This window comes from Centropristis striata, chromosome 3, assembly GCF_030273125.1.
Source record: "Centropristis striata isolate RG_2023a ecotype Rhode Island chromosome 3, C.striata_1.0, whole genome shotgun sequence".
Classification (NCBI taxonomy): domain Eukaryota; kingdom Metazoa; phylum Chordata; class Actinopteri; order Perciformes; family Serranidae; genus Centropristis; species Centropristis striata.
In genome coordinates, this window is record NC_081519.1 from 1,248,147 (window position 1) to 1,268,307 (window position 20,161).

Below are 20,161 nucleotides of genomic sequence, written 5' to 3' on the forward strand. Positions count from 1 at the left end.
CCGCTGGTTCCATGGTGGCCCCAGGCCAATTGCCCACATGGGTTTGAAGTAGGACTACACAAGGTTTTAGGTAGGCCCCAGCTGGGCAAAGCAGACAAGACTCATCTTGGTCCCAGCTTTAAGTCCTATGTGGGACCTACATGGGGACAGTATGGGCTGAAATATGGGTTGCAAGTGGGATTGTCCACAGGTTCCATGTTGTCCCAATGCTAACTGACCATGTGGGTTTAAGGCAGGATTACACAAGGTGTCAGGTGGGCTCCAACTGGGCAAGATATGCAAGACCCTTTTTGTCCCAGCTTTAAGTCGTACGTTGGTCCTAAATGGGGACAATGTGAGCTGAAACATGGGTGGCTAGTCTAGTGCTGTAACTCGCTCCGTAGACATGTTTTGATAAGGATGATTAAAAGTGCTTCATATTATTTTGTCATTAATAATATGACTTAGTAATATTGTCATTTATTAAACCATGTATTTATTATATAAAATCAATAATTTATGAGTTTATGAGGTCCATGCAGTTCAAGGTACTGCAGTAAATCCTCCCTTTATAACATTAAATAAAACTTTACTGATCCCCAGAGAACAAATGCAGGTGTTGCAGCAGCACAAAGACTGAAGGAAGTCCAGAAACGGAATATATGTTTTTGTGAACAACCTTGATATGTTGCTGAAGATGTGTGTAGATGGAGCTGTTTGTAGTTTGAGGGACTAAACTGGTTCACTACCTGTGAAAAGGATTTTTAATTCGATGTTTAATCTGTGTTGGGTTGGTCTATATTTTTATTAGCTTGTTTTGATAAGAGAGATTAAAAGTCAAAGTCTCTCTGGTTACTTCACTCTGTCCCTCGTTGTGATGCAGATGCTACCTCCGTGTTAAACTTTTGGTAAGTGACACTTGTTGAATGATTCTCAGCTGATCTCTGATCTCATGTTAGTTTAATCAGACTGCAAAAAGCAGAAATTCAGGCGTTTGTGTGTGTAAAACTGCAGTTTGTAATAAGAAGAGCGCAGCTCTGTGCTAACAGTTAGCCTCCATGTTCAGGATCACCCGCTGCTCTAACAGAAGCACAATGATTTATATTCAACAGTGTTTAAAAATGACTGAAAAAACGTAATCATCAAAGTAGTTGCTTGCTTGTTAAATACGGCAGTTTAAACTAGAACAACACACCTGATTTTATAAATTCTTTGTTTTGTCTGTATAATCTTCATCTGTAGAGTAACTGTAACTATCAGATAAATGTAGTGCAGTAAAAGGAGAAAGGAACACAAGATGGAAATACTCAAAGAACAAGAAACTGTGAAACTACTAAAAGGCTTAATGTTATTTTCTACTATCATTTATTATTTGTGTATTTGATACAAAATCAATAATTTATCAGTTTATGGGTAAATGCAGTCCAAAGTCCTGCAGTAAATCCTCCCTTTATAACATTAAATACAACTTTATTGATCCCCAGAGAACAAATTCAAGTGTTGGTCCAACAGCACAAAGACAGAAGGAAGTCCAGAAACTCCTTATGTTTTTGTGAACAACCTTGATATGTTGCAGGTTGTGTGTAGATGGAGCTGTTTGTAGTTTGAGGGACTAAACTTGTTTACTACCTGTGAAAAGGTCTTTTAATATGATGTTTAATCTGTGTTGGGTTGGTCAGTTTTTTATTAGCGTGTCATAAAGTGCTGTACACTAGAGCCGTAGATATATTTTGATAAGAGAGATTAAAAGTCAAAGTCTCTCTGGTTACTTCATTCCGTCCCTCGTTGTGACGCAGATGCTACCTCCGTGTTAAACTTTTGGTAAGTGACACTTACTACATTCAACAAGTTGAATGATTCTCAGTTGATAGTTTAATCAAACTCCAAAAAGCAGAAATTCAGGCTTTTGTGTGTGTGTGTGTGTGTGTGTGTGTAAAACTGCAGTTTGTAATAAGAAGAGCTCAGCTCTGTGCTAACAGTTAGCCTCCATGTTCAGGATCACCAGCTAACAACAGAAGCACAATGATTTATATTCAACAGTGTTTAAAAATGACTGAAAAAAAAAATCCACTCATCAAAGTAGTTGCTTGTTTGTGACTTTAATTCAGCACTTTAAACTAGAACAACGAATCAGATTTTATAAACTCTTTGTTTTGTCTGTAAAATCTTCACCTGTACAGTAACTGTAACAGTTAGATAAATGTAGTGAGAAAGGAGAATAAATAGAGGAGAAAGGAACACAAGATGGAAATTCTCAGAGTAGAAGAAACTGTGAAACTACTAAAAAGGTTCATGATATTTTGTACTGTAATTTATTAAACCACGCATTTACGATATGAAATCAAACATTTGTCAGTTTATGATGTCCATGCAGTAAATCCTCCCTTTATAGCATTAAATAAAAGTTTATTGAACCCCAGAGAACAAATGCAGGTGTTGCAGCAGCACAAAGACTGAAGGAGGAGTAATCTGATTCCATCTACTATAATACATCAATACAGTCATTTATGTAGTGGAAAATTGAATTAAAGTTAATCTGATAAAACATACTACAACCTGTACAAGAGGTTAAGCTAGAAAATTTCCTCTGGGGAAATTTTGAAAGGGCCACGGGGGCTACTGCCGGTGTGTGTACACTATGATGAGATTCTTCAGAGATTTCAAACTATGCCCTTTAACCTCAAAATGTGTGTGTGTGTGTGTGTGTGTAATTAAAATCACATAAAGTTACTGTGTGTGTGCGTGTGTGTGTGTGTGTGTGTGTGGGTGCGTGCGTGCGTGCGTGCGTGCGTGTGTTTGAAGCATGTGTATGCATGTGTGAGGAGTGTGCGTGCTTACGCACGTGTGTGTGTGTGTATCTGTAACTGTAATCACATCAAAGATCAAAGCAATCAACAGAATTAACTGACACCTGTTACAGTGACAGCAGAGGTGGACAGACTGAAATTTCTGGCCTCAAACAGAAAGCATTTTTGGCAAAACCATAATACCTATCATTGATCCGACTTCACTTTGAGCGTCCTGTGTTCTTCCTGAACGTCTACATATGTTTTTTTTTTCAGAAAACTGAAAAAACTGCTTTATTAGGGCGATCTAAAAAAACTGTTACATTTCCCTTCTTCCGAAATCTTCCTGCGTTTTTAATATGGGACCCAATGAGGCTGTTGTGGTGTTGGTGGATCATCTGTGCGTCTTACGCCCAAATTATAACTCTGACAGCTTTACCAGAGGATTGTGAGTGAGAAGACAAATTTTCCTACGTTTCTATGTATAAATTATTTCTGTAGAGTGGAATTTGCGGCCTGGAGCGCAGTTTTAAAATTTATTTTTTGACAATTGTTTCTCTCCCTCTACTCTCTGGCGATGATGTCACACACTGTGGCACGAACATTCCGTGCAATACACACCCATTATAATCTCAGAATTTCTCCAAAAATGATCATGGTCATTGAACAGGGATTGATAAAAAACTATATGACCTATCGAAACGTGGATTAATACACCGATACACAAGACTTGTGTCTACTGTTTAAAGTTTAAATGGAGTCTCTAGGTGAAATTATGCCTGAGAAGTAGACGTTTAAATATCTCCAATTATTGTTCTTTTTCGCTCATTTTGTGTTGGCCGTCCCATTCATTTCAATGCAAAATTTTGGGCAGTTTTTCGCGACTTACGTCGCGAAAAATTCATATTCTGTAGAGAAAAGTAATAGCACACCGATCCCGATCAAACCGCACGTTTTGATGTATAATTTGTCCTGCAACTCTTTAAGTTGTAGGACTAGTAGCGGGACGAAATTGCGTCCGGAAGAGGAAGAAGAAGAAATCCACAGTATAACAGTAGTGCAGCACTGGTCCCATCAGATATTGCTGGATGGGATCAGTGCTCGGTGAGATTGCCCCGAGGCCCTAATAAAACGTCTTTGTACAGATGTCATTTTAAGACAACATTCCAAAGTTTTTTGGAACTGGGGTTATGTTCAGTAAATATGAAGAAATTAAACCCACACATTGGATGTTTTATACCCAAGAAGCCTGATAACATTCAGAACTTAAATAATGGAGCCATGGTACATGGTTGTAGTCGTACAGGTCTGTGAGATAAGATGCACTCACATTATTCCTGATTTTGCATTGTTTTTATTTTCCATATTGTTTGGTGATCTCTTAAACTACATACTATCAATTTGGAACACTTATTAATGACTGACTTAATAATTATAACCAAATTACCATGTAAATATTTAGTAAAGGTTGAAATGAATTTGGAGTTATTTTCATAGAAGAGGTTGGCATAAGTCATTATCATAATCACAACATTGAATGGACAGCATGTATATTCCAAAAAAAATTTATTTATAAGAAAGCAAAGTAAAAGAAAACACTGTTTAATCCAAGCAGACTATATACGTGTGTGTGTTTGTGTTTTTCCCCTAGATTTTTTTGTAGCAGCAGCAATGTGAGTTGGTAACCTAGCAACGCTAGGGGCGGTCTGCGGGCATGCCATCTTGAAATATAACCCTTTTCAAATGGTATCTTCTGATGTTTTTAGGGGGAAGAATGAGCAGATTGAGACTTAACAATATGACATAACAATGAACATAGTCAAGGCTTATGCTGAGACCGGATCATTGTGCAAATGTAATAGCTGTTCTTTGCTGTGTCTTGGGTTCATAACTTGGAGACCCCTGTTGTGCCAGAGGTCCTTTTGACCAATGAGGTCCTCATACATAGGTGTGAAACTGTGAGGGATCCTGGGGAACTGAGTTCTGAAGCTGAAGATACAAAGACTCTGACTGAATTAATTCAGCAGCTGAGCATCTTCCAGAGAATATCGTCACTGTTGTTGTTGTTGTTGTTGTTGTTGTTGTTGTTGTTGTAGTGACAGAGTGAATCTCTCTCTGCAGGTGTGGACCCTGCTATGGATCAGTGTGAGGACAGAGAGGAGGGAGACCCTCCCTCTGAAACTACTCTGTGTTGGGAACATGACAGCCAGACCAAAGCTAAGAGGTGAGTTGAGGATCTCTGTCCAGGACTATTCTTCATTGAGCTCAGCACTCAAAATCACTCCACCATCATTGTTCACATCAGACACTGAACTACTGAATGTATACATAATGTCTCTCATTGTTGGACCACATTACTATCAACCATTGTGGTCACTCTACAAAATAAATTCCTGCTGCACACTGCATTGAATACAGTTTTAAACTGTACATTGAGGAGTGTCTAAATTAAATGATGATCATGAATCTTAGAAAATGTTACAAATGCCTTCTGGGAACAGTGCAGAATTTATCTTGTGTTTCTATCAGGAGGAAACTGGAAAAGCCTGAACCCAGCTGTGTGTCCATGAAGAGTGACAAGTCTATGGGTATTCCTGTTGTCTTCAACGATGAACGCCACTATGTTGATCAAAGGTAAGGTTTGATAAAAAACAAAATCATGTGTTTCAATCCGACTATTAGTTGTGAGATCTCCAGTTTCCAAACCTTTACTGATGAAGTTCTAAAAGCACCAAAAGTCTAAGTCAAACACATTAACACTGGGATCTGCCCAGTACAACCAGTGTGGCACTGAGCAGCTCCACTGGAGCAGCTGGAGGTTCTGGGTGTTTTGCTCCAGGGCACTTCAGCAGTGAACAGTGAGGGAGAGTTTTATAATGTAGGGTTGGTGAGAGGTATTGGGACTAAACCAAACTGACTGGTGAAGAAAACAGTGAGGTGAAAACAACAAAAAGCTGCAGACTGAGCTGTTGATTCTCAGTCGGATCAGCAGGACGAGTAGCTTGAAATCTGGGTCCACTACAACCTCTCAGATACAACAATGGGGGCAAAAGGTTCAGATGGCCAGCCTAAGGGGTTCAAATAACACTACAACATGTCTAAATAGAATATTAATCATGAATCATGCAAGCCGTGATGTTTCTTGTAGGTTCAGAGCAGAATTGATTTTGTGTTTCTATCAGGAGGAAACTGGAAAAACCTGAACCCAGCTCAGTGTCCATGAAGAGTGACAAGTCTATGGGTACTCCTGTTGTCTTCAACGATGAACGCCACTATGTTGATCAAAGGTGAGGTTTGATAAAAGACAAAATCATGTGTTTCAATCCGACTGTTAGTTGTGAGATCTCCAGTTTCTAAACCTTTACTGACTCAGATGAAGTTCTCAAAGCACCAAACGTCTAAGTCAAACACATTAACACTGGGGTCTGCCCAGTACAACCAGTGTGGCACTGAGCAGCTCCACTGGAGCAGCTGGAGGTTTTGGGTGTCTTGCTCCAGGGCTCTTCAGCAGTGAACAGTGAGGGAGAGTTATATGATGGAGGGTTGGTTAGAGCTACAAAAAGCTACAAAAAGCTGCAGCCTGAGCTGTTAATTCTCAGTGGGATCAGAGTCATCTGATTCACTGTTCACCTCCAAACATCTCCTCATGGATCTTTACGGACGTAATGTGAGCTCATTCTTCATGATTCCTCCACAGAGTGGACCAGGAGAGCTCAGAGGTTCCCGGTGGTCACTCTGCCCAGCAGCATCAAACACACCTGGATTCCATATTTAGGGTCTGTACATGTACAACAGCTACTTTTACATCTATTCTGGTCACAATCATTTCCATGCTGCACTGTTTGGACAAATGGACTGTCGGTCTGCCCAACATGGAGCTATGTTCGCTTCTGGGATTTTCGTTTGATTGTGGTGTTTATATAATATTCTATTCCAGCTGCTGGAGGAGGACATCGTCACTTTTGTGAAGAACGAGCTGAAAGAGATCCAGAAGGTTCTGAGTCCAGATTACCCAGAATGCTTAGAGAGTCAGAAGGAGGATGAGGAGGTGTTGGAGGGTGAGGATAAGGAGCAGAGAAGGAGAAGCAGAGAGGCATTTGTGAAGATCACACTTCACTTCCTGAGAAGAATGAAGCAGGAGGAGCTAGCTGACTGTCTGCAGAGCAGTAAGTGGATTTCTCTAAAATTTAACATGATAAAAGATGAAAAGGAAGCAACATGGGCAATGTTTACATTTCCAGTCTCTATGCTGGACTGACTCTACTGCTACACATCTGCATCAGATTAGAAGCTGTTTGTCCTCAACTGATGAGCCGAATAAAACTGACCGAGGAGCAAAAACTCTACTGTCACACTCACATGTTGCATTAAAGGATGCACTCACTGATTTCATCTGTTGTTTGTTCATTCAGGAACTCGTGCTGCAGTGTGCCGACGTAGCCTGAAGTCTAACCTGAGGGAGCAGTTCCAGTGTGTGTTTGAGGGGATCTCTAAAGCAGGAAACCCAACCCTTCTGAATCAGATCTACACAGAGCTCTACATCATAGAGGGTGGGACTGCAGAGGTCAATGATGAACATGAGGTCAGACAGATTGAAAAGGCATACAGGAAGCCAGCCAGACCAGAAACAACAATCAGACGAGAAGACATCTTTAAAGCCCCACCAGGAAGACATGAACCAATCAGAACAGTGCTGACAAAGGGAGTGGCTGGCAATGGGAAAACAGTCTTAACACAGAAGTTCACTCTGGACTGGGCTGAAGACAAAACCAACCAGGACATCCACTTCACATTTCCATTCACTTTCAGAGAGCTGAATGCGCTGAAAGAGGAAAAGTTCAGTTTGGTGGAACTTGTTCATCTCTTCTTTCCTGAAACCAAAGAAGCAGGGTTTGAAGAGTTTGATGTTTTGTTCATCTTTGACGGTCTGGATGAGTATCGATATCGTCTGGACTTTCAAACCACTGAGATCCTGACTGATGTCACAGAGTCCACCTCAGTGGCTGTGCTGCTGATAAACCTCATCAGGGGAAAACTGCTTCCCTCTGCTCGCCTCTGGATAACCACGCGACCTGCAGCAGCCAATCAGATCCCTGCTGACTGTGTTGGCATGGAGACAGAGGTCAGAGGGTTCACTGACCCACAGAAGGAGGAGTACTTCAGGAAGAAATTCAGAGAAAAGGAGCAGGCCGGCAGAATCATCTCCCACATAAAGAAATCACGAAGCCTCCACATCATGTGCCACATCCCAGTCTTCTGCTGGATCTCTGCTACAGTTCTGGAGAAGCTGATGAAAACCAGGGAGGGAGGAGAGCTGCCCATGACCCTGACTGAGCTGTACATCCACTTCCTGGTGGTTCAGTCCAAAATGAAGAACATCAAGTATGATGGAGGAGCTGAGACAGATCCACACTGGAGTCCAGAGAGCAGGAAGATGATTGAATCTCTGGGAAAACTGGCTTTTGGTCAGCTGCAGAAAGGAAACCTAATCTTCTATGACTCAGACCTGAAAGACTGTGGCATCGATATCGAAGCAGCCTCAGTGTACTCAGGAGTGTTCACACAGGTCTTTAGAGAGGAAAGTGGACTGTACCAGAACAGGGTGTTCTGCTTCGTCCATCTGAGTTTTCAGGAGTTTCTCGCTGCTCTTCATGTCCATCTGACCTTCTTCAACTCTGGAGTCAATCTGATGGAAGAAAAACCAACAACCTCCAACTGGTTTATCCTACTACTGAACAAACCTGACCCAACTAGTCTCTACCAGAGTGCTGTTGACAAGGCCTTGCAGAGTCCAAATGGACACCTAGACTTGTTCCTACGCTTCCTCCTGGGTCTTTCTCTGCAGACCAATCAGGATCTCCTCAGAGGCCTGCTGACACAAACAGGAAGTAGCTCACAGAACAATCAGAAAACAGTCGAATACATCAAGAAGAAGATCAGTGGGGATCTGCATGTAGAGAGAAGCATCAACCTGTTCCACTGTCTGAATGAACTGAATTATTGTTCTCTAGTGGAGGAGATCCAACAGTCCATGAGATCAGGAAGTCTCTCCACAGATAAACTGTCTCCTGCTCACTGGTCAGCTCTGGTCTTCATCTTACTGTCATCAAAAACAGATCTGGACGTGTTTGACCTGAAGAAATACTCTGCTTCAGAGGAGGCTCTTCTCAGGCTGCTGCCGCTGGTCAAAGTCTCCAACAAAGCTCTGTAGGTGCTCACACTATCCAGATTAAATGTAGTTTCCATTGTTTGTATTTGTTCTCATGTTTTTCTGATTCCTTTTCCAGGCTCGGTGCCTGTAAGCTCTCAGAGAGAAGCTGTGAAGCTCTGTCCTCAGTCCTCAGCTCCCAGTCCTCTAGACTGAGACACCTGGACCTGAGTAACAACGACCTGAAGGATTCAGGAGTGCAGCATTTTTCTGCTGGACTGAAGAGTCCGCACTGCAGACTGGAAACTCTCAGGTCAGAATTCTACTGTTTTTTAGAAGCTTACAGCTGTTTTATTTTGAGCTCCATTAGTGTTACAGTTATGAACATCTAGCAAGGTTTACACTTAATGTGTGTGTATGTGTGTTTAGTCTGTCAGGCTGTATGATCACAGAGGAAGGCTGTGCTTCTCTGGCCTCAGCTCTGAGCTCCAACCCCTCCCATCTGAGAGAGCTGGACATGAGCTACAATCATCCAGGAGACTCAGGAGAGAAGTGTCTGTCTGCTGGACTGAAGGATCCAAACTGGAGACTGGAAACTCTCAGGTATGGACAGGCAGGTGGACACTCTCAGGTATGGACAGGCAGGTGGACACTCTCAGGTATGGACAGACAGACAGGTGGACAGACAGCAGCTCTCACTGTGTCTCTGTCTCTAACTGAGTGTCTCTGGTTCACGTTTAGTGGTGATATGAAGTCGATTGTGTCTGTGTCTCTTCCTGCAGGGTGGACCATAGTGGACTGCAGTGGTTGAAACCTGGTCTGAGGAAGTGTGAGTGTGTTTCAGCTTAATTCATTAGAACTCTGCACATGTTACAGCAGATGTCACATTCTGTTTTCAGTCAGTGTGGCTGGAAAGATGTTAGAATTCAATCAATCCATTTAAAATCCACAAACACAAAGAAAGTGAACACAGTGATCCAACAAAACTAATAAATACATTTCATTAACAGTGCAGCAAACATAAAGCAGACTTTGTTTCCTGGTACTTGTACGTCCGGTTAACCTAAGATTACAGCTGAGCTGAAGCAGTTCTGTCAGAAAGAATGTCCAAAATTCCCTCTGAATGTTGTGCAGGTCTGATCAGCAGCTACCAGAAGCATTTGGTTTAAGTTATTGCTGCCAAAGGAGGTTGGACCAGTTATTAAGTCCAAGGATTCACTTACTATTTCCACCCGCACTATTAATGTTGTGATGTGTGATGATGTGTTCAGTAAAGACATGACATATTGTAATTGTGTGTGAGGTATGACATGTTGACTCTCATGTTAACTTACTGTTAAACTGTGAAAGTTTGAATAATATTCTTTCACTGATTGTCAGTAAAGTTGTTAGTAAATCAACAGATGATAACCTGCTGCTGTTTTGTGTCTTGCTCTCTCCATCAGATGTCTGTAAACTGGAACTGGACACAAACACAGTAAACAGAAGACTCAAACTGTCTGAAAACAACAGGAAGGTGACACGTGTGGAAAAGGATCAGCCATATCCTGATCATCCAGACAGATTTGACTGGTATCCTCAGCTACTGTGTAGAACTGGTCGGACTGGTCGCTGTTACTGGGAGGTTGAGTGGAGAGGAAAAGTTGATATCTCAGTGAGTTACGGAGGAATCAGCAGGGGAGGAGACAGTTATGACTGTGTGTTTGGAGGGAATGATCAGTCCTGGAGTCTGAGGTGCTCTGATGAAGGTTACTTTGTCTGCCGCAATAACATGAGAACAGATCTCTTCTCCTCCTCTTCCTCCTCTGGTAGAGTAGCAGTGTATGTGGACTGTCCTGCTGGCTCTCTGTCCTTCTACAGAGTCTCCTCTGACTCACTGATCCACCTCCACACCTTCAACACCACATTCACTGAACCTCTTTATCCTGGGTTCAGGTTCTGGTCACCTGGTTCCTCAGTGTCTCTGTGTCCTCTGCAGGTCTGAGACTCTCTTCTGTGAACAGAAACTCTGCTGAGTGAAATCATTTCAGTCTGCTCACCATGACTCACAACCTGCAATGTGAAGCAGATCTGTCTCAGACTCAAACACAAAACTTTCATTTGTTCGTGATGATGATCAACATTTTCATTGTTTCACTGGAAACACTTTGAGTATTTCTTTTTTTGTTCAATGTTTATAAATGCTATCTATACACTTCATCTTGAGTGCCATCTTTTGTTTATGTAATCGTGTTCATATTTGCTGACATTGTGCGAGTTTTGTGTCTGTATTTTGCAACAAAATAGGGTTGACTGTAAAACGTTCGGGTTATTATTATCTGACCAACAAGACCAACTCAGTGCTATTGAGAGAGACCAACTAAAACGTGTATCATTCATTTATTTGACTTGTTTAACTGCAATGTGATTGACACAGGCTAGCGGGGTAGCGTTTGTGTTCCAAATGTCAAGTAGAGGTGGGAAGCTATAGGCACTGTATCTGGTCATGTATCCATGTTGAGAAGTACTGGGGAAAATGGTTAGTAAACTTAATTTGATTTTGAATGTCCAGCTTGGTGCTGATCCACAGGTTCTGCTTCTCGGTTTACCCAGTCCTCATATTAAAGGGAGTCATCAGAGATCAGAGCTGCTCAGTATTCTCACATTTGCTGCTTGAAAGAATATATTGCTCAGATGGATTGATAATGCACCTCCAACAAATGGGGGCTGGCACAAAGTGATATTTGACTTATTACCAATGGAATGTCTAACACAGAGATTTAAATGTAGGATGGATGTTTTTTTAAAGATCTGGGCACCCTTCTTCAAGTATTCTGGTAAAAACAACACTCACAACTATTGAATTTAAATGGGATGGTAGATGGCAATGAGGGAAACTGGCTAACTGATGTTTTTGGGTTATAAGGCAGGACATTACTTTACGTATAATTATTTTCTTTATTATTTTTATTTATATATATATATATATATATATATATATATATATATATATATATATATATATATATTTTTACTACTTACTACTCTTTTTTCCCCAGATGTATATATTTAGATGTATATAATTGTAATGGGACTGAGTATTTTCATTGTATTGTCTGTATTACATAATAAGTAGTTGGATATTTGTTTTTTTGTGGCCACAGTTTGTTGTTTGTTGTTTTTGTCTATATTGGAACATGCAATAAAAATATTACTCCAAAAAAAAAAAAACATTTCCAGGTTTGTTGTATTGCCAGTTTGCGTTGCCACTGTTCTCACACCAGCAGGTTGACGTTACTGGGTTCTGCTCGCTCATTCGGCTGGAATCCGAAAATGTTCCCACACCACAACGGCTTTTAAACCAATTCCATTCATTCTACCAAACCTTCTGGAGTTGTGCAGCCGTCTGAATGACATGGGAGGTAAAGAAACAGCACGATTGGCCAAAATGTTGATGGCTTATGTAAACAAACATGCATGTAAATGACAATATATCGAGTCCTGAAAAAAACTATTGTGTCCATTTTATATATCAAACGATAAGTCGATATAGTAATGATCATGCATAAAAGTGAGGAACTGCCAAAATGTCCTCACTTCCCAAAAATGTCCTCACTCTGTTGGTTAAATAGCGGTCCTCACTATGTAGGAAGTACAAGTATATATACACACACACACACACACACACACACCTACAATTGTATCCTGGACCTCAAAGCAAAGTATTTACCCTCAAACAGGCCTAGAAGTGAGGACCGGTCAAAATGTCCTCACTTCCCCAAAATGTCCTCACTCTGTTGGTTAAACACGTTTAGCGGTCCTCACTTTGAAGGAAGTACAAGTACACACACACACACACACACACACTCGGATCCACACACCCAGTGTTTAAAAGTGAAGCGAACTCCTCTCACTCTTTTAATTTTACACTTAATTTCTACTCATTTATTTGCGTCTCTTTGATCGATTACGGTCGGCGCCTCGACTGTTTTTCATCCTGAGCTGATGTGTTTTTTTATTTCTCTCTCACACAAACCGCCTCTTGACGAAAGAAACACATTTATTTTCCTCCTAAACGTTCCCGTCTCCGAGGCTCTTTAAAGATAAGCACATCCAACACTTCACTTCTAACAGGAGTGTTGGGATTTAGATTTGAGAAATGTCTGGAACAATTTAACGTCTTCACCTCATTACACGCCACGTTTCTGACTGTTTCTGACTGTTTCTGACTGTGTGTTCTTGTCAACATGTAATGCTTTTGTGCACGGTGTGCAGTGTGTGTGGGCTGAGCTGGAATCACTCAGAATGGCAGCTGTCAGGTCGCAGATGAAAAAGTTTCATTTAAATAATTGAATAGAGAGCTGTGCTGAGTGTGATTGGCTGATGAAGCCATTCTGTGGTCTGTCATGTGTGAATATCAGACTGATGTTTGACATAATGACCCACTATTCACTGAGCACAAAGCTGCTGATTGCTGGTTAGAGGCTTTATCTTTTGACATCCAACACTGATTGAAATGATTACGGGCAAACAAAGAAAGAGAAAAAAAAAACAGTTTGCCTCCATATCAGAACTAGAAGCAGTTTAGCAGGATTCAGGACAGTTTGATCAAAGAAAGCAAACAATAAAGACACTTTCTTCTTCCAAATATGAACGCTGTGCTGCAGGCAGAAATATCTGAGACAGGTATGGTTAAACCAACCTGGGCAAATAAAATAAAATCTGTCTGCATGGATAAATACCCCGAGGTAACTGAGAAAATATGTTTTTTTGTGATGAACTGCCCAAACACAGTCTCACTCCTGTGGTGAGTGGTTACTTATTTTCCTAAAAAATCAAATACCAGAAAGTTTTGTTGTTGTTTTTTGAAGCAGTGTATTTTCTGTTCGGATTATGTTCACTTGCAAATTTTGTTTTCCAATCAAACAGATTTGTTTTTGCACATGGAGGTGTACAATGTGCTGTACTTTTTGCATTCATTGAAGGCTTATTTATGACTTTATTTAACTATGGAAGGGCCTCACAGATATCAACATATTCTCATTAAAGTGTTGGTGTGGTTTCCAATAAAAATGATTTGTATCATATCCTATGAAATGTGAAATCTGACTATTTTAACAGCTGTTGTACAAAATGAACAAAAAAGACACAAAATGAACAAAAACATGAAATCTTAAAAATGCATCTTTACACTGCACTTTTAAGATTTCATGTTTTTGTTCATTTTGTGTCTTTTCTTTGATCATTTTGTGTCTTTTTTTGTTCATTTTGTGTCTTTTTTGGTCATTTTGTGTCTTTTCTTTGATCATTTTGTGTCTTTTTTGTTCATTTTGTGTCTTTTTTTTGGTCATTTTGTGTCGTCTTTTGTTCATTTTGAGTCTATTTGTTTATTTTGTGTCTATTTGTTTACAGTGCAGTAATTTAACATATTTCATGCTCTAATGCATGTATAACAGTATAAATAGGAAAACAAAAGGTTTGAATCAAATAAAGAATAACCACTTACTGTGATTTCTTTTTTTTCCAGTGCAAGAACAGCAGACCAACATTAATTACAAGAAGTCATTTTGTGCATTTTTACACTGCACTTTTAAGATTTCATGCTCAAATGCATGTAGTTGTACTGAGGGCCACTTCAGGTGAGGGTGAGGGCCGTACACTGTAAAAAGAGATAAACAATAGCTACTCAATAAAACTGAGGCAACAGATTGCACACAATATTATTAATTAAATCTAACTACGTTACAAGTTGAGTTAATAACAACTTAACAGGAAGTGCCTGTCAATTAAAAACTGACTAATTCTATTGTGTTGGATACCCATAAAGATTATATTTAATGTGATCAAAATAAGTAGATTCTATCTCAAACATTTTTATAGTAAATTACTTAAACAACTGCCTGAAAATCAAGGACGCATTTATATTTGATCCTGCAGCAGCATCAGTAATTAATTATTAAGCATTCATCAAAATAATAGCAGACAAATGAACAGAACTGAAGGCTTGTGCTCCTCTTTACTACAGACGGAGTGTGACAGTGACGGACAGATGGTTCGTCCAATCACCTGCCAGATACGTTTGTCTGAATACCTGGCAGCTTGTCTCAGTGTCTGCTCTTAAAAAACATTTTCCAGTGACAGCTTCTCAGATTGTTCTGTGTAACAAACCACCTGGCAGTGTCAGGTTTCCCCACAACATAATGTAACTACACATATAACACAAACACATGATACATTAGATCAGGGGTGTCAAACTCGCAGTGTAATTTTATTTGGCCCGCGAGGCAATACCAAATTATTATATTATTATTGTGCTATAAAAGCTGACCCGCCGGTATTATACGGCACATTTACCGCTAATTTATTATTGTTATTTTATTTTTAAATGTTTTAACCTGTTGAAAAAGTTTATTTTGATATTTAAATCAGAAGGATGCAAATAGAAAAGAGGCATACGATTTTTATTTGATTTTTATTTAATAAATTAATGACAATGATGTGTTTTTTTATTTGAAATTTGATTTTGCATGTCTGCACTATTTAGTTATATATTGTATGTTTATAAGCGTTGCTGGTTCCATATTTAATGTTAAAGCAAAACATGTTTGGTATATATTAAAAGGTTTATTTGTTCAATGTTGGCCCGCCATTTTATTCAAGTTTTACATTTTGGCCCATTGTGGATTTGAGTTTGACACCCCTGGATTAGATTAAAGATGAACTGAATTGGGCTAAAGAGGATGACACAAACCAATTTTCAGTCATTTCAGCAAATTCCACAAAACGATTTTTTTCTCTCTAGTAGAAATTAGGACTAGGAATTTAGAAAAATATGCTGCAGACATGTCTTTTGTAATTTTTGTGTGTTTTTTGTATTTTTATTATGTTTTTGGTGTGTTTTGAGTGTGTTTGTATGTGTTTTTTGTAATTTTGTGTTTTTATCTGTTTTTTATGTGTCTTTTGTCATTTTTGTGTGTTTTTTTTGTATTTTTATTATGTTTTTGGTGTGTTTTTAGTGTGTTTGTATGTGTTTTTTGTAATTTTGTGTTTTTATCTGTTTTTTATGTGTCTTTTGTAATTTTTGTCTGTTTTTTTTATTTTTATTATGTTTTTGGTGTGTTTTGAGTGTGTTTGTATGTGTTTTTTGTAATTTTGTGTTTTTATCTGTTTTTTATGTGTCTTTTGTAATTTCTGTGTGTTTTTTGTATTTTTATTATGTTTTTGGTGTGTTTTGAGTGTGTTTGTTTGTGTTTTTTGTAATTTTGAACAGAACATAAAGTAACTACACATATAACACAAACACATGATACATTAGATTAAAGATGAACTGAATTGGGCTAAAGAGGATGACACAAACCAATTTTCAGTCATTTCAGCAAATTCTCCAAAACGATTTTTTTCTCTCTAGTAGAAATTAGGACTACATGCTGTTATAACATGGAGAGGTAAGGTTGGTGTAGAGCAGTGATGGGCAACTTAAATGCTGCAGGGGGCCACAGATTATCATGTTCACTACCACAGGGCCACATATAGGAGCATCACTTAACCAGATATGATGAAACTGACATTTTAAATATGTTTACAGTGCAGAAACTTAACATATTTCATGCTCTAATGCATGTTTAACAGTATAAATAGGAACACAAAAGGTTTGAAGCAAATAAAAAATAACCACTTACTGTGATTTCTTTTTTTTCAGTGCAACAACAGCAGACCAACATTAATTACTAGAAGTCATTTTGTGCATTTTTACACTGCACTTTTAAGATTTCATGTTTTTGTTCATGTTGTGTCTTTTTTGGTAATTTTGTGTCTTTTTTTGTTCATTTTGTGTCTTTTCTTTGATCATTTTGTGTCTTTTTTGTTCATTTTGTGTCTTTTCTTTGATCACTTTGTGTCTTTTTTATTCATTTTGTGTCTCTTTTGTTCATTTTGTGTCTTTTTTGTTCATTTTGTGTCTTTTTTTGTTCATTTTGTGTCTTTTTTGTTCATTTTGTGTCTTTTCTTTGATCACTTTGTGTCTTTTTTGTTCATTTTGTGTCTTTTCTTTGATCATTTTGTGTCTTTTTTGTTCATTTTGTGTCTTTTTTTGTTCATTTTGTGTCTTTTTTGTTCATTTTGTGTCTTTTTTTGTTCATTTTGTGTCTTTTTTGGTCATTTTGTGTCTTTTCTTTGATCACTTTGTGTCTTTTTTGTTCATTTTGTGTCTTTTTTTGTTCATCTTGTGTCTTTTTTTGTTCATTTTGTGTCTTTTTGGTCATTTTGTGTCTTTTCTTTGATCATTTTGTGTCTTTTTTTCTCTCTAGTAGAAATTAGGACTAGGAAATTAGAAAAATATGCTCCAGACATATCATCATATTCTGTCAGAGTTATTGTAATGTTGACATGCAGGCGTCCACACTGTGTTCTGATCTGCTCTGTTAGCTGGTCGGGGCTCCAGAGGGACGTGATGCATGTGGAGATGAATCTCTCCCTCAGGAATCATTAAGCCAAAACACCCTGCAAAGCAATAATTGACGTATGTGGTGTGATGTTCTTAATTTAAAGCTCCGACAGCAGATAGACGCTGCAGACAGCAGACTGAAGCGTCAGCAGTTTCAAGATTTTTTTTTTTTTTTACCGCCCTATGGTTATGAGATTAGATTATTAGATGTTCTGTTCAATGGAAAATGTATTAAATCTTATCTTACCAGTTTTGTTGTGCATCACTTAATCAATATGTATATTGTGCACTGTTTTCCAGATATTGTTCTGCATGTTTCAAGCTGAATAAGCCAGTGTTTGAAGACACACGTCTCTATGTGAAAGGGTGCCTACAAAGCGTTTATTCAAATCAATTCAGTGCCCTCATGAAAATCTAGTTTGGTTATTTTTTACCTCAAAAAATCTGCTAGTTTTGAATATGTGGTGACACCAGAGCTTGAATCAGAGCGATACTCACCAGTACAGAAAACACTTTTAACTAGATAACATCTAGATCAGGGGTTTCAAACTCAAATTACCTGGGGGCCGCTGGAGGCAGTATTAAAATGACCAAAAAAAGACACAAAATTATTTAAAAAAAGACACAAAATGAGAGAAAAAAATAAATTACTAAAAAAGACACAAAAGGACACAAAATTACTAAAAAAAAAGACATAAAACGACTGAAAAAACACTAAATTACTAAAAAAAAAGACACAAAATGACTAAAAAAACCTAAATTACTCAAAAAAGACACAAAATGACCAAAAAAGGACACAAAATTACTAAAAAAAAAAGACAAAACGACTGAAAACCTCTAAATTACTAAAAAAAAGACACAAAATGACTGAAAAAAAACCTAAATTACTTACAAAAGACACAAAATGACCAAAAAAAGACACAAAATTACAACAAAAAGACACAAAATTATTAGAAAAAGACACAAAATTACCAAAAAAAAGACACAAAATTACTTTACATAACATTTCAACTTCTTGCGGTAACAACAACACGGCAGATAATAAACGCTCCGGTAGCAGCTGCCTTTCTTTTTGTTAACGTCGTCATAGAAACAAGTGAAACAATAAAGGGACCTTCCACACACAACACGGTAAAGTGCCATTCATATAAAACTCACATTAAACTTTCATATCAAGGTGGGGGCCACAAAATATCACCACGAGGGCCACAATTGGCCCGCGGGCCGCGAGTTTTAGACCCCTGATCTAGATTATCATTATTTTTCCACGTATGTTTCTCATGAGTCAGTGTTGTGCAAATTAAAAATGCTAGTTAAATCCTAAGCGAGTTCATTCTTGTCCTTTGGAACAGTACGTGATATCCCAAGGTCCATTTATTAACCTTTCTGGCTAGTTTGAGATTTGAGACTAATACTCATTAGTGAATTAGTCTGATGATGCAAGCTCATTAATAAGTGGACCTTGCATAGACATTTTTGATATGAACTCCTAAAAAAAGTTTGGAAATGTAATTTATGTCATGAATGAAGCAGCAGTTTTGGCTTTTCCAGAAGTTTCCATGTCCAATTTAATGCATTAACCCTTTTTTAGCAAAGGTTAAAAAAAAACCTTGAAGTGTATTAACATGATTTGACTTTTTTTGCAGAGATTTTTCTAATTTAGCTTTGTTCATTTAACATTCGTAATCCAATCTTTTGTGTTTACTGTTTTTTTGTATTTTTTTTGTGTTTTTATCTGTGTTTTTTATGTGTCTTTTGTAATTTTTGTGTGTGTTTTGTATTTTTATTATGTTTTTGGTGTGTTTTGAGTGTGTTTGTACGTGTTTTTTGTAATTTTTGTATTTTTATTATGTTTTTGGTGTGTTTTGAGTTTGTTTTTTATGTGTCGTTTGTAATTTTTGTGTGTTTTTTGTATTTTTATTATGTTTTTTGTGTGTTTTGAGTGTGTTTTTTATGTGTCTTTTGTAATTTTTGTGTGTTTTTTGTGTTTTTATTATGTTTTTGGTGTGTTTTGAGTGTGTTTTTTATGTCTTTTGTAATTTAAGTGTGTTTTTTGTATTTTTATTATGTTTTTGGTGTGTTTTGAGTGTGTTTTTTTATGTGTCTTTTGTAATTTTTGTGTGTTTTTTGTATTTTTATTATGTTTTTTGTGTGTTTTGAGTGTGTTTTTTATGTGTCTTTTGTAATTTTTGTGTGTTTTTAGTATTTTTATTATGTTTTTTGTGTGTTTTGAGTGTGTTTTTTATGTGTCTTGTAATTTTTGTGTGTTTTTTGTATTTTTATTATGTTTTTGGTGTGTTTTGAGTGTGTTTGTATGTGTTTTTTGTAATTTTGTGTGTGTTTTGGGTTTGTTTTTCATGTTTTATGAGTGTTTTTTGTATTTTTTTTGTGTGTTTTTGTGTTTTTTTTGCGTTCAAAATGTTGATCGAGTAAGTCAAAATGAAACTATAATCAGTTCATATAGGTGAGGTTGTGCTGAAAACAATGATAGCAACACGTAATGGTAAAGATGTTAAGTGGTTTATACAGGCAGAATGAAAAGGAGTCAAAAACCTACAAAATAGCTCCAAACTCCAAAGGGTTAAGAAATGTGAATGCTTAGACTTTTAAGGATTAATAATACTAATTGGTGATTTATTATATAAATAATGATTCCAAACTTCTTTTGAGGAGTTTATATCCGGAGTGAACTTTAATGCTTCAATTACAAACCAACAGAACAGCTATTGAGCAAACTGCATCTGCTAATGAAGGCCATTTAACACATTTAAAGCTAATTAGTAAAGCTTGAGTTGGGATTGTTTTCACACTAGTTGTTCAAACTTT

The 20,161-nt window shown here is 37.9% G+C and overlaps 1 protein-coding gene across 1 annotated transcript in view; it reads left to right on the plus strand.

The window, feature by feature from the left end:
* The window catches only part of LOC131969113 (uncharacterized), a 41,856-nt gene extending 30,698 nt beyond the window's left edge, over window positions 1-11,158 (plus strand). The window contains exons 22-31 of the mRNA XM_059330266.1: window positions 4,887-4,989; window positions 5,295-5,399; window positions 5,948-6,052; window positions 6,451-6,541; window positions 6,703-6,931; window positions 7,178-8,972; window positions 9,053-9,226; window positions 9,343-9,516; window positions 9,696-9,742; window positions 10,359-11,158. Of these exons, the coding sequence (XP_059186249.1) occupies window positions 4,887-4,989; window positions 5,295-5,399; window positions 5,948-6,052; window positions 6,451-6,541; window positions 6,703-6,931; window positions 7,178-8,972; window positions 9,053-9,226; window positions 9,343-9,516; window positions 9,696-9,742; window positions 10,359-10,897 (3,362 nt within the window). The 3' untranslated portion in view covers window positions 10,898-11,158. The remainder of the gene's footprint in view (window positions 1-4,886; window positions 4,990-5,294; window positions 5,400-5,947; window positions 6,053-6,450; window positions 6,542-6,702; window positions 6,932-7,177; window positions 8,973-9,052; window positions 9,227-9,342; window positions 9,517-9,695; window positions 9,743-10,358) is intronic.
* The last annotated feature ends 9,003 nt before the right edge of the window (window positions 11,159-20,161 follow it).